The sequence below is a fragment of the Chelonoidis abingdonii genome, chromosome 6 (assembly GCF_003597395.2).
Source record: "Chelonoidis abingdonii isolate Lonesome George chromosome 6, CheloAbing_2.0, whole genome shotgun sequence".
NCBI lineage: Eukaryota > Metazoa > Chordata > Testudines > Testudinidae > Chelonoidis > Chelonoidis abingdonii.
The window spans coordinates 79,217,680-79,231,057 of NC_133774.1; the positions used below are offsets into that span (position 1 = coordinate 79,217,680).

The 13,378-nt window shown below is 42.9% G+C and overlaps 1 protein-coding gene across 2 annotated transcripts in view; it reads left to right on the top strand.

The window, feature by feature from the left end:
- The first annotated feature begins 418 nt into the window (after positions 1-418).
- Positions 419-13,378, top strand: part of SNX2 (sorting nexin 2) — a 51,739-nt gene continuing 38,779 nt past the window's right edge. The window contains exons 1-2 of one of the 2 annotated variants that reach the window (XM_032790776.2): positions 419-582; positions 13,099-13,216. In XM_032790776.2, the coding sequence (XP_032646667.1) occupies positions 475-582; positions 13,099-13,216 (226 nt within the window). In that variant the 5' untranslated portion in view covers positions 419-474. The remainder of the gene's footprint in view (positions 583-13,098; positions 13,217-13,378) is intronic. The other variant, XM_075067172.1, reaches the window with a different exon arrangement.

Here is a 13,378-nt window from a genome sequence, read left to right on the forward strand (position 1 = left end):
CGGTGGCGTGACCCAGGGGGCCCTACCCACGCAAGGTCGAGGAGAGCGGCAGCACCGCGCCTCTCCACGTCCCTGGCCTGCACCAGTAGCCGGCCCAGGTGTGGCCGCAGCTAAGCCTGCCCCGCCCCGGGGATCTGCGGCCCGGCCGACGCTGGGTGGTGGGGGCTGAGGCTACACGCGGAGCTGAGAAGAAGCGAGACTCCCCCATCTTCCCCCTGGCCAGTCACAGAGCAGCGCCCGCACAGCACCTAGGCCTGGCACAGCCACCAACACCTGTCCGGGACCTACCGCTGCCCCGCCCCTCCGAACACTCAACGTCCAGAGCTCCAGAACGGGCACTGCTCAACTCGCGCACTCCCGGCTCCAGAGACAGGGAAGGTGGCGCGCGCGCTCTAGTCACGTGCTAAGGGGGCGGGGTGTGTGCGTCACGTGACTGAGGAGACCCGGAGCTCGCACCCCAGTACGGAAGGGAAGATGGCGGCGGAGAGGGAGCCTCCTCCGCTCGGGGAAGCCAGGCAGCCCGAGCTCGAGGAGCTGGAGGACGGCGAGGATTTGTTCACCAGCACCGTGTCCACCCTGGAGGTGAGAGGCGGGGCCCTGCTCCGCGCGGAACCTCTGTCACTGCCGGGGTCCGGCGGTCGCCGCCTATTTCGTGCCCTGCGGGGCAGATCCGTGGCTGTCGGGTCCCGCGCGCCCAGTGGCCGGAGAGCGCTGACCCGCCCGAACGGCCGGGTTCCAGCCTCCCCACACCCGCCTCCGCCGCGCTCCGGTGACTAGTGTCAGGAAGCCCCGCCCCCAGCCTTCCCCGTGCGTTGTCGTCCTCCGACCCCTTCCAAGCTACCCCAGCCCCCCGCGCCGGGTAACGGTGTCCCCCTTCCCTGCTAGGGTGTGGATCCCCTGCTAGAGTGCGCTCCCTCCAGTGTCCCTGGCTCCCTTCCCCGGGGTGCCTCCGCTCCGCTGCCGGGATAATCATGCTTTCGCCTGAGAAATAGCTACCTGGCTCATCTTCTGCCAGATGTTCTTTCTTCCCCCATCGTGTCAACCTGCTGAAATAACATCTCATTGCCCTTTAAATGTTGCCTACCCTTGATCTCACTTTCCGCATCTCCCCAGCCCATAGTCTGAAAACATAACCCACTTCCTTCCAAGATAAAAATCTCTCTGTCTTGCCCTGCTCAAGGAGTCCGTGTGAGCAGTCCTTAAAATTATTTTGTTCCTGGCATTGAGCAGCTCCTGGGAGCTCGTCACTGTCCGAAGATTCTCATTTTGATGCAGTTCGGTGTCATCTATTTCTTTTTAGGGATGGATGGTACTTATGGCTAGTTAGAGAGATGCATCCATGTGAGGGCTTTTGAAACCTACAATTACAATATTATTTTTCAGTAACTAGGTTTCTTAAAACTTTCTGTAGCTATTGAAAACTCTAGATCTGTGTTGCTTTGTTTGTAAGCAACACATCTCTCTCCCCTTCCCCCGGCTAAATATAATTGAACCTTTTTTAAAAATAAGCAGTACCTACATAGGTTAAAAAAAAGTTTTATAAAGTGATAGCTTTCCTCTCCTCTATAATTGGTCCTGGTTTTGTTTTCAGTATGCAAACTGTAATGCATAACATTACATGTCCTGTTCATGGAGTCATCTGTCTAATATGTGAAGTGTTCCTGTTTTTGTTGAAGGAAACTTCCTGCCCCTGAACTTTACAGTAATGGGTCAGTGTGTTCAGTTCATATGTGGTCTATCTTTATCAGTGTTATCTTCCTGTAACAAAAATATAGTAAATTATGTTCTCAAACACATAATAAGGCACATAAATGTATTTTGAGGAGAATTCTCTTTTTACAAATAAAAGGTGAAATACTAAAACTTTAAATATGCAGTTTGTGGGCGGTTTTTTCCCAGAAAAATAAATCTGCAAAGCATACAGTAGTAGGCCCACTTATGTACATATATAAAATATTCCGTTTGACCAGATTGAAAAACTAATAGGTCTGTATATATTTTAGTACGTTTGGATGAACTGCATTAAAACACAAAAAGTAGCTCTCTCTTACTTCACTAGAATAAAACTGCAAAGTCAGAGAAAGGTGTGATGGAATTTATGGCTAATCCATCTCCATACAAAAACAACAAATCTTTTTGTGTTTAAAAGTCCAGTCTTAAATGAATACAGTTAACTTCAAAATCACATTTCTGTATGGAAAGTTTGGTACCTCCTGTGGTACAAATAACAGTACAGATTGTTGTAACTGAAAAACTGATGAAAGTTCAGTTTTGTTTCCATTGTGAATTTGACAGCACTCTGTGTACAGTGCGTTTGTTTCACTGTTTATGTAGTCAGTTGGAAGAATGTGATTAATTGAAAAGAGCATTATAAACATAAGTAGAGTAGAAGAAGAACTCTCAACATTTTTTAAAAATTGAGACTTTTTTTAGAACTGTTTATCAAAAGAATTACTAACTCATTTGAACTGACTAATTTAAAAAAACAACAAGGAGTCTAGAGACACCTTAAAGACTAGCAAATTTATTTGGGCATAAGCTTTCATGGGTAATAAACCTCACATCTCTCTAACTATGCCCAAATAAATCTGCTAGTCTTTATGGTGCCACCGGACTCCTTGTTTTTGTGGATACAAACAAACACTGCTACCCCCTGGTAATTTAAAAAAGTGTCCCTTTGAGGTTTCAGCGGAGAGTATGAAATTACTCCTAATAACATTTGCTGGGAATTCTGATTTTTTTTTTGTCCTCTTATGTATGAGTAAACACTATTCCTCTTTCAACCACACATACCCAATGTTCATATGTAAAAGACAGTTCATTTACATGCAGCAGGTTTTGGGGCGGGGAGGGGGTACATGTGTGGCATAATGGTTTCAGTTATAATTTTGACAAAGTCCTACCTAGTCTCAAACTAGATTGTAAACTCTTTAGGACAGCAACTCTGTCTCTTTTTCTGTATTCTAAGGTTCCTAACGCACTTGATTGCTGTAAAATAATAAATGGATCACATTCTTGGCCTAACAACCTGATAACATTGTTTTACATTAGGCTGCTGTATTAAGAGATTACAAAATTATGCTTTTAAATTCTGTGGCTCTAACAACTTTCATTCTGTACTTGCTTTGGTAATATTTCTTAGATTCTTTAGGAGTGTTATTTTTAATAAAAACAAAGCCAACGTTGAGTATCCTTCATAGTTGGTGATTAACATTTACTGCATACTTATCAGTCAGACACTGATATTGGGGAGAAGACAGATGGAAGATGGTGGGTGGGAGGGCACAGTGAAGTCCAAGGATAACTCCAAGGAAGGTGAAAACATCCTCTTTCTTCATCGCTAATTGATGAGGATGGGGGAGATCCCAACTATCTGAGAGCTGACTATGGATCCGACAGAGGTGGGGGCTCCCTCTTTTGTTTTTGCTTCTAGATGTCTGTTGAACTTGAAGCTCATCTCTTCCCTCCTCTTCAGGCTGATCATAGGAGAGTCTTCCCACTTTTTATTTTTTCATCCTTTCCCTTTGTTTCTGGCTGGAAGAAGAGTAAACAATTTCGTTCTGCTGATTTATTTTTTTTTTTTTAGTTTTGCTTGTTTGTTGTTAAAATTTGCTTTTCCCTCTTTTAGCATAGTCTATTTTTTCCTCTCACCTTTTGCTTTTTGTTGCCATTCACATATCTCAAGATCATGCCCTTCGTTTTCTATTTTCTGTTTGGTGGAAGTAAAGCCAAGAGCGTGAATGAAAACTCATTATCAGATATTATACTTCAAAGTTAGATTTGAAATGTTTTATAACATCTATGTATTTATTTAGTTTTACCCTGCAAAACAAACATTGTTAACTTAAATATGTTTGCTCCAGTTAATAATATAAACCTTATACAAAGTGTAACACAAGAATATCACACTTCAAGAAAATTAAATGTAAGTAATGTGAAAACTACTAGCTCAGGAAACTTTTTCTTATCTATATTACACCTCGTACATCTTGGTAAGCAGCAATACTGACATGTAAAAATTCACTATACAGACTTCAGTCTTTGTTGTCCCTCTACCCACTTTCAGTTTTTCTGCGTAAATCACTGTATATTGCAGTGTGTAAAACATCTTAAGAACATAAGAACGGCCATACTGAGTCAGACCAAAGGTCCATCTAGACAAATATCCTGTCTTCTGACAGTGGCCAATGCCAGGTACCCCAGAGGAATGAACAGAACAGGTAATCATCAAGTGATCCATCCCCTGTCGCCCATTCCCAGCTTCTGGTAAACAGAGGCTAGGGACACCATCTCTGCCAATCCTGGTGATAACCCCTTGTTGGATCTATCCTCCATGAATTTATCTAGTTCTTTTTTGAATCCTATTGTAGTTTTGGCCTTCACTACATCCTCTGGCAAGGAGTTCCACTGTGTGAAAAAATACTTCCTTTTTTTTAAAACCAGCTGCCTATTAATTTCATTTGGTGACCCCTAGCTCTTGTGTTATGAGGAGTAACTAACACTTCCTTATTTCCTTTCTCCACACCAGTCATGATTTTATAGACCTCTATCATATTCCTCCCAGTTGTCTTTTTTTCTAAGCTGAGAAGTCCCAGTCTTATTAATCTCTCCTCTAATAATTTTTGTTGCCCTTTTCTGAACCTTTTCCAATTCCAGTGTATCTCTCTTGAGATGAGGTGACCACATCTGCATGCAGTATTCAAGATGTCGGTGTAACATGGATTTATGTAGGGGCAATATGATATTTTCTGTCTTCTTATCTATCCCTTAATGATTCCCAACGTTGTTTCCTTCTTTTGACTGCCTCTGCACACTGAGTGAATGTTTTCAGAGAACTATCCACAATGACTCCAAGATCTCTTTCTTGAGTGGTAACAGCTAATTTAGACCCCATCATTTTATATGTATAGTTGTGATTATGTTTTCCAGGGTGCATTACTTTGCATTTATCAACATTGAATTTCATCTACCATTGTGTTGCCCAGTCACCCAATTTTGAGAGACCCTTTTGTAGCTCTTTACAGACTGCCTGGGACATAACTATCTTGAGCAGTTTTGTATCATCTGAAAATGTTGTCACTGCACTGTTTATCCCTTTTTCCAGATCATTTATTGTGACATGTTGAAAGAATATGAGAGGTTAAAGATTTTACATATTAACCTTATGATCTGTGTGTATAAAACTTGTATATTGTTAAATTACAGGCTCTGTATTCATGCTCTGTATCCAGAACACTTGGAGGTTTTTGTGGCTTGGTGAAAGGGCACTAAGCACTTTAAAGTTATTGGGGAGTGGGAGCTAAAGCACTCATATTTTAAGCATATATTTTATATGCTTGAAACGTCAAGCACCACATCACTGTTTAACTCTCTTAGCTGTAAGTCTATTTGATATAAAAAAATTTAAGATGCCAAATAGAGTAGAGCAGAGATTCTCGAACTGTTTCAGAGAACTGGCTGCATCTTAATAAAAAAGGGATTGCTTATTTCCCCTCCCACTCACGGTCACAAACCATTCTTTTGGCAACTGCAGCAATTGCTTGCATGGAAAAGTAATATTAGGATTTTTGTTTTCTTAAGTTATTTATTTTAACAAGTGCTCTTTTTTTTTAAAAAAAAAAGGTAATTGCTATCTACCTCTGCTCTGTATTTCACCTCCTCTCCCATCTTTTCTGTTCCCTCTCCTCCTTGCTTCCTTGTAGGTGCTTCTCTGCCCCAGGTCCCTTGGTTCTCTTCACCTCTTATTTTTATCTGTTGCCCCGTTCTTTTTGTTCCCTTGCTCTTGCTTCTCTGCCCCTTTTTGTCTTATTCCCAGACATTCTTCTGTTGGTGGGTGACAGACATCTCCTGTCTCCTCTTCTGCGTAGCAGGTGCCAGGAGCATAGACAGCTAAGCTGACTTCCTTATTTCCATCTGCTTTTACAGGTCTGTAGGCTCTTCATTATAATAGAAGAACCTATGGAAGCACCTGAAAGCAAGGCTAGCCAGCAGTATATGATCTAGTAGTCCTTCATGGACTACAGTCTGGAAACATCTGAGGTAGCGAGCCATATTTAGTTCAGTGAACTGTAGTTACCAAGTTTGCAGATGTCCCTGGGCTCTTTAGATCCACAGATTACTAAAGAATATTACTAAAGAATGGGAATTATAGGCAGATATTTCCACTGAAACTGATTCACATTGCAGTAGAGGAGAAATATATGCTTTCAAATGCATGCCTTCCATCCCAGCATTTGTGACCGAATAATGCCAACTGTTTTTTTTTTTAACTAGTCTATTTTATGAATATCTGTTTGTGTGTCCCTCTACCTCAACTTTTGATTCTGAAAACAAATCTATTTTTAAGCTAAAGAATCTAGGAAACATTAGACTTCAGCCCTAAAATTTCAAAAAATCATTCTCAAGTCCTTGAACTTGAGACTTGTAACTTTACAGAAAACTAAATCCGTACCTTAAGGCTAAGTGGTGCTGTTTTGATGACAATGCACACTTGTTTTTATCCTGGGTGAAAGAACTTAATCTGTGCTTTAATTGAAGCTCCATGCAACTGTAACTGGAGCCACTACTGATGCTTCTGTAATAAATGTGCAGATAAAATTCTTGATAGGGAAATATAGGCAGATTTTTCCACTGAAACTGATTCACATTGCAGTAGAGGAGAAATATATGCTTTCGAATGCAAATTTAGCTTGGAACAGGTGGGAGCAAGGGCAGAGTCTTACACTTAGAAATTTGTTTTAACTGTCTCTGATGCCAAAAGAACTGACACACTACTCTTCTATCCTCCTTTTTATATTTATTTCTTCTATCACAGGACAGATAACTTGATCCATACCTGTTGCTTTTGTCTCCTTGAATGCTTTTTTCCTGTCAGGAGATGTTTCAATCTTTCCCTACATCTCACATCTCTTTTCACTTTTCTCCTTCTATGTCCATTAACCGGTTTCCTCACTCTTGCTGTTTACTCAATGCATATACATATGACATTACGCCTGGGGGAATTCTGTGCTAAAAAAATAAAAATTCTGCATATTTTTTTGTCTAAATAACAATATAATTACTCCAGTTTCAATTATTTTGATAATTTATTTAAAAATACCGGTCAAAAAGTATATCAGCAATACAGAGAACAGCAAAAAATGATTTCCCCAGGAACAGAGAGTTAAAGAAACCCATACAACAACCCAGTTACAGTTGAGGGGTGCTGGAGGGAGCTGTTTGGGGCCTCCAGAGCTCAGACACCCACACCCCCTTCCCCCCCCAGAGCTGAGCTCCGTGGCACCCCCCTGGCACAGACACCAGTACCCCCCCTGAGCCCAGCCACAGAGCACCCCCTGGCCCAGACACCCACACCATGCCTCTCCCACCAGAGCCCAGACACGGGACACTACCCCCCCTGCCCACAGAGTCCAGCTGCGGGGCAGCCCCCAGACACCAGCACCCCCCTCCCAACAGAGCCTAGCCATGGGGCAGCCCCCAGCCCAGACACCAGCACTCCCCGTCCCCACAGAGCCCAGCTGCAAAGCAGATCCTGGTTCAGACACCAGCACTCCCATAGCCTTTTCTCAGTCCAACTTCTTTACTGTCTCTCCAGGGGACATGGTGTGGTGTGGTCTTGCCCTTCCTCACCCTTTGCCAGAGCTGAGTCTTCCAGGCCCTTATCCCAGGAGAATGAGGATCAAAGAATGTGCAGTCTCCAGGGTGGACACTCTGCTTAATGCGAGGTGGGCTCTGCAGAGTTCAGTGGCACCTAGGGATGGCCAGAAATTCTGCGGGGAAAATGGAATTCTGCAAAATTTTGCATTCCACAGTGGCACAGAATTTCCCGAGGAGTAATATGCACATGTGCATATATAACCCCCACTGGAGACATTTTTTGGCCTTAGTCTTTCCCTCATGTAATCTTGCTCAGTTTTCCAATAATTTTCAAATCTCTCTACTCCATGACCCTACTAGTAATTTATGCTGCTCTGATACATCAGCTCCACTTTTCTTGGGTATTCCACCTGCTCTTCTTGATACTGACAGGAGCAAAATAAGCAAGAGATTGAACACTTTCTGCTCTCTGCTCAATCTAGACAGAATAAGGAGTGGAAAAGATCAGGAATAACTGACTATGCCTGTAGTGAGGTGGTCTGGCGCCCCGCCGCCCCGAAGGGGGACGAGACTCTCTGGACACCAAAGTGGGTGGAGCCAGCAAACCCTGCGCCCGTCCCTCAGAGGTCAGGACGCAGGACAGGAAGTAGAAAAGCTTGTCCCCAGAGCTCACTTGGCTCTCAGTCACGAGAGCGACCAGATGCTTGTGGCATAGCTCCCGGGGGGGAGATCACGGTGATTGGCGGCTGACCCGAGGGGTGGCCAGGTCAGCCAATGCCTGATGCTAGCCTGAGCCCAGAGATGCTGCCAAGCCTACCGCTCGCCCATTACCCTGAGGAGCTGCCCAGCCTATGGTGTGCCAATTACCCTGAGGAGCTGCCAAGCCTACTGCTCGCCAGCTATCCTGAGAAGCCCATGGTGTGTGACCCTGTGGAGGATGCCATCCGGATCCAAGTACCTCTAGATGGGGAGGAAGGAAGTAGCCCGGGGGCAGCCTCCCCAAGTCTGGCTGCAACACTGCCAGAGCCAATGTCAGTGTGTTATGGTCAGGATCCCCAATGACAGCAGCGGGTCTTCTGCCGCTGCTAGGGCCCCGGGCTGGGACTCAGTGGAATGGGTGGGCCTGCGTCTTCCCCTCTCCCCAGCTGATCAGAGCCAGGACCTGGGGGTTTGCTGTTGAACCTGGCTGCTCAGCCCTGCCTGAGGTAGTGACTGTTGCCCACCCTGATCTTGGGCCTGGGCTTGCTACTGTTGAACTGTTTGCTTAGCCCCCGCCAGAGCGCAGGAGCTGCTGACTGTTTACCGCACAGCCGAGCTAATTTCCTGACACCTCTGACCAAACTAGCATGGCGGTCTGGCTGCCTGCCGCCCTCTGGAGGGGGACGAACCCCGGCCAATGAGCCTACAGTACCAAATAATGGTGTGCACCATGGCTTATTAGTGAAGCTGGACATTGTGTCCCAGCTCCACTACATTCTTTCAGTATTTGTTGTTGTTTCAGTGTTTTAGTCATTACTTTAGCTTCAGTTCAGAAAAGTTCAGTGACTTGGCGTTTTTACTACCTTCATAATTATCAGGAATAACACCTGTCTTTCTGAAGGCAGTACAATTCTAATTTGGGCTCATGTGTTTACAAAACTTCAATCTAATGTGTTTGAAAGCTTCAGAATAACTGTTTTAGCCTATAAACCTTTATTTAGAAGATTTAGAAGATAGTTTAATGTTTTCAAGCTTTTTTTTTTAACTGTTAAATTACTTAGATATACTGTCAACTTCAACTCTAATTTAGCAGTCTTTTGTCTTGGAATTTATGTAATGTCTTTCAGACCAAAACCTTGGGAAGCTGAGCACTTCCACAGGAAGGGGCCCTTACAGAGGAAGTTCTGCCATCAGTTCCCCTACTTTTTTTTGAAGGAGAAATCAAACTCAGGGTCTCTTCTGATTGCAAGAGTGGCAGCCGTGCCAGGGGAGACATGGTCTCCCATTTAGGCAAGTCCCAAGCAGTTTAAGAATAGGCTGAAACCGTTACTACCTAAATTCCACCCAGAAACCATAAGGTAGCCAGTGTGGCTCAATCGAGCACTCTGAATGAATCGCACTGCCATTTAAAGTCACTGTTTAATATGCTGGTATTTCATCTAATAGTCTGCTTAAATTTAGATTGATTTAAGATGTAGCCCACAGAGCACATTGCTATAATCCACTCTCAAGGTGACGGATACAGATCACAGTAGCAAGCTCCACAACCAAGGGAAGCAGTTGCGATATTCTGCTCAGGAGGATAAAAAGCACACCTGGACACTGCTGCAATGTGATCATCCTAGAACACTATCCCTCGACTGTGCATATGATTAGTGAATGATGGACAGATGCACTCCAAGTGGTTATTGCCATCTTCCAGTTGTTTTCTGTCCCACATTAAAACAAGAGAACAGAGGCTTTGTAAGATTGGGCATGTAGATGTGGAAAGAGGCTGGCATTGTGACAGGACTATTAATATGGTTATTGGTAACTTCCCTGTTACAGATGCCCATTAAAATTGCACCCACCACATTATTCAAGGAAGATGGGAATGTTATACGTTAGGTACTGAAGCCCAAAATTAGGGTGCCTAAAATGAGGAATCTAAATATAAGTTGCTTGATGTGCTAATCATACATAAATCCCAATGAATCCAAACTGGAGCATTTTCTATGCCGGGGACCTTTGGCATGTGGTCTATCAGGGAAATCATCTGGCGGGCCGGGCTGGTTTGTTTACCTGCAGTGTCTGCAGGTTTGGCCGATCACAGCTCCCACTGCCCGCGGTTCACTGTTCTAGGCCAATGGGGGCTGCGGGAATCGGCATGGGACGAGGGATGGGCTGGGTGTTCTCAAGGGGGGGCCTTTTTGGCCCTCTATACAATTTCTGAAACCCGATGTGGCCCTCAGGCCAAAAAGTTTACTCGCCCCAGCTCTACAGCAGTCTTGCTCTGATTTTTACAGATCTGAGTTTGCTTTTGAGTAATCGGAGTTCAAACTCTCTCTCCACTTACTTTAGTCTGTCCCTTAAGTTGTCAAATCAATTAACTGTTTCTGGTTCTTTAGCATTTGCCTTCATTTTATGCCTGTTTTTAAGTTAATGTTTTTTCTCCTTTGTTACATTCCTCTTAGTTGGTTACTCTCCAAGAGTAAAAATTCTGATTATTGTCCTTTTAAGAAGAGACAACTATTTGCTTATTCTGTTACTGTGAATATACCTTGCAGGATTGTCACCAACCTACCTAACCATCTCTGATTTGGGAGGTTGAAATCTGTTATGCTGAGGGTACTCTGTTTCTTCACTGTGATGAAAATAGTGCTTCTCTACATCTCTGATTCTCAGCCAGGAATACATGTACCCCTGGGGGTATGCAGAGGTCTTCCGGGGGCACATCAACTCATCTAGATATTTACCTAGTTTTACAACAGGCTACATAAAAAGCAGTAGAAAAGTCAGTAGAAACTAAAATTTCATACAAATACTGACTTGTTTATGCTGCTCTATATACTTATAGACTGAAATATATTCCAATCCATTTATTTTATAATTATATGGTAAAAATGAGAAAGTAAGCAATTTTTCAGTAATAGTGTGCTGTGACACTTTTGTATTTTTATGTCTGATTTTGTAAGCAAGAAGTTTTTAAGCGAGGTGAAACTTGGGCACACGCAAAACAAATCAGTCTCCTGAAAAGCATACATTAGTCTGGAGAGGTTGAGAGCCACTGCTCTACATTATTCCAGAGCTTGCCCTGACCCCTTGAGAACTTTATCATTGGGAGGATTTCTACTCCCACCCTAAGCTCCATCTTCTGTGCTGTGCTACCTGGACACTCAGCATAGAACCCCAACCTATGTGGGTTTTTCCTTTGTTCTTGGAGGTTAGGGGAGCTCTTGCTTCATGCTTGTAAGGAACTGGCTAGAATGTGTTTCGGTAGATGGAGCGGAGAAGGGTGTCTTTGAAGAACTCAAAGTTGAAATATACCCAACAGCACTGTTCTTGAACCAGTTTAAGATTTGGCCCTCCAAGCCAAAGATACAAGCTAGGAAATTTCCCGCATTACTTGTATTGGAGGCATGAGACCCAGTTGAGAATCCTGCAAAATGGTATCTCCAGAGAAGGCTGTATTACAAATCACTTAACTTTCTCTTATGCCCTACCTGCAAATAATATCATTTAAAATGGGTAAGACCGTCTGCTTTGCTGCAAGGCTTTTTTGTTCAAAGTCTTAGCTACTGGCAAAAAGTCTTGCTATTTTGAGTCACATCCTGACATCAAATTCTTTTCTCTTTATCAAAGAGCTCTGTGCCACAGCTTCAGTATATGACTGTTTTTGTAGTAATGGCACTATAGGATGTTTGTCTTAACTTCTACTAAAAAGCCGTCATCAGTACCATGGGATTCCCATGCAGCAAACTAAAAAATTGAGGCAGCTTTAGTTTAATTTGAAATGATGGACACATTGTGTTGAGTTAAATGAGCATGCATATTAGTTACATCAATATAGCCTTTCTTGTTTGAATGTTATTTTAGCTGAAATGTCTAGCAAATCAGAATTGTGATGATTCAGAGTGATGTCAGCTATGAATCTGCATGTTTGCCTAAACACCCTTTGAGATGAGTGGGGACAATTTGCACCATGCTTACAATCTGTCACTCAGGCTTTTTAAAATGAAGACTTGGATACTAGAGTGTGGTTCTTCAGCAAAAGGTGAATTTTTTAGCTGCGGAAGAACTGGGGCCTGGTTACGGCACTGAAGCTGGATGGCTTTCATGTTTGTCCCAGCTAACCTCTGAACACTAATCCTGTGATTTGTTTGATACTTGAGTTTATGCCTCAGAATGAAAAATAAGTTAGATAGGTAACAGCAGATTTAAAATGCTTCTTGTCTCTGTGAGGCCGGCTTAACTTCCATGACAACATGATTTGACACTTTACAGTTTGCAGAATAAAAATCCTAGTGAAATTAACTCATTCCTTTACTCTTTGTAAAAACTGATTTGTGGACGTATTTGTACATCTTGGACAACTGTTCAGAAGGGTTAAATTGCAGTTTGTTTTGAAACATAAATTTACAAAAAGGAACTGAATGCAGCAATTTGAGAAACCAGAGTCAAACATTTCAATGTGGAAGATGGTAGATAAACTTATTCAGGATTTGTCTACAGCAGCTCTTGGTTCTATCTTATTAACTACATAAAACATTTATTAAGTTATGGAAATGCATATCATGAAGAGGAAAAGTGAATTTTTTAATGTCCATAAAGAATAAGTGAAAAGAGTTGGTGACTAATTGATTTCCTTTGGTCATTGTTATCCTACCAGGAGTAGGAAATGGAAATAGCTGACACAGTTTCCTTTCCATGTTGTTGTTGCTTTCTCTGCTTGTATTAAAAGACTATCGTGGCAATGCATAAAAATGATTATAACAGATTACAGTACCAGTTCTTTGCCTCCTAACTGTTTGTTCCTTTTAACAGTCAAGCCCATCGTCTCCGGAACCAGCCAGTCTTCCTACAGAAGACATCAGCATAAACTCTAATGGTCCAAAGCCTGCAGAAATCATACTAGATGATGACAGGGAAGACCTTTTTGCTGGTAATTTTCTCTTCTTTTCTCTTAAAGTATATAGTTCACAATGACACTTACACTTTTGAGTTTGGGGTATACTGTAATGGAAATTTCCTTTCTCTTTCAAAAAGCTGCAGTTTTGTTAGATGCATGGTTATGAGGAAACATGAAGTAGTTAAACTTGTAATG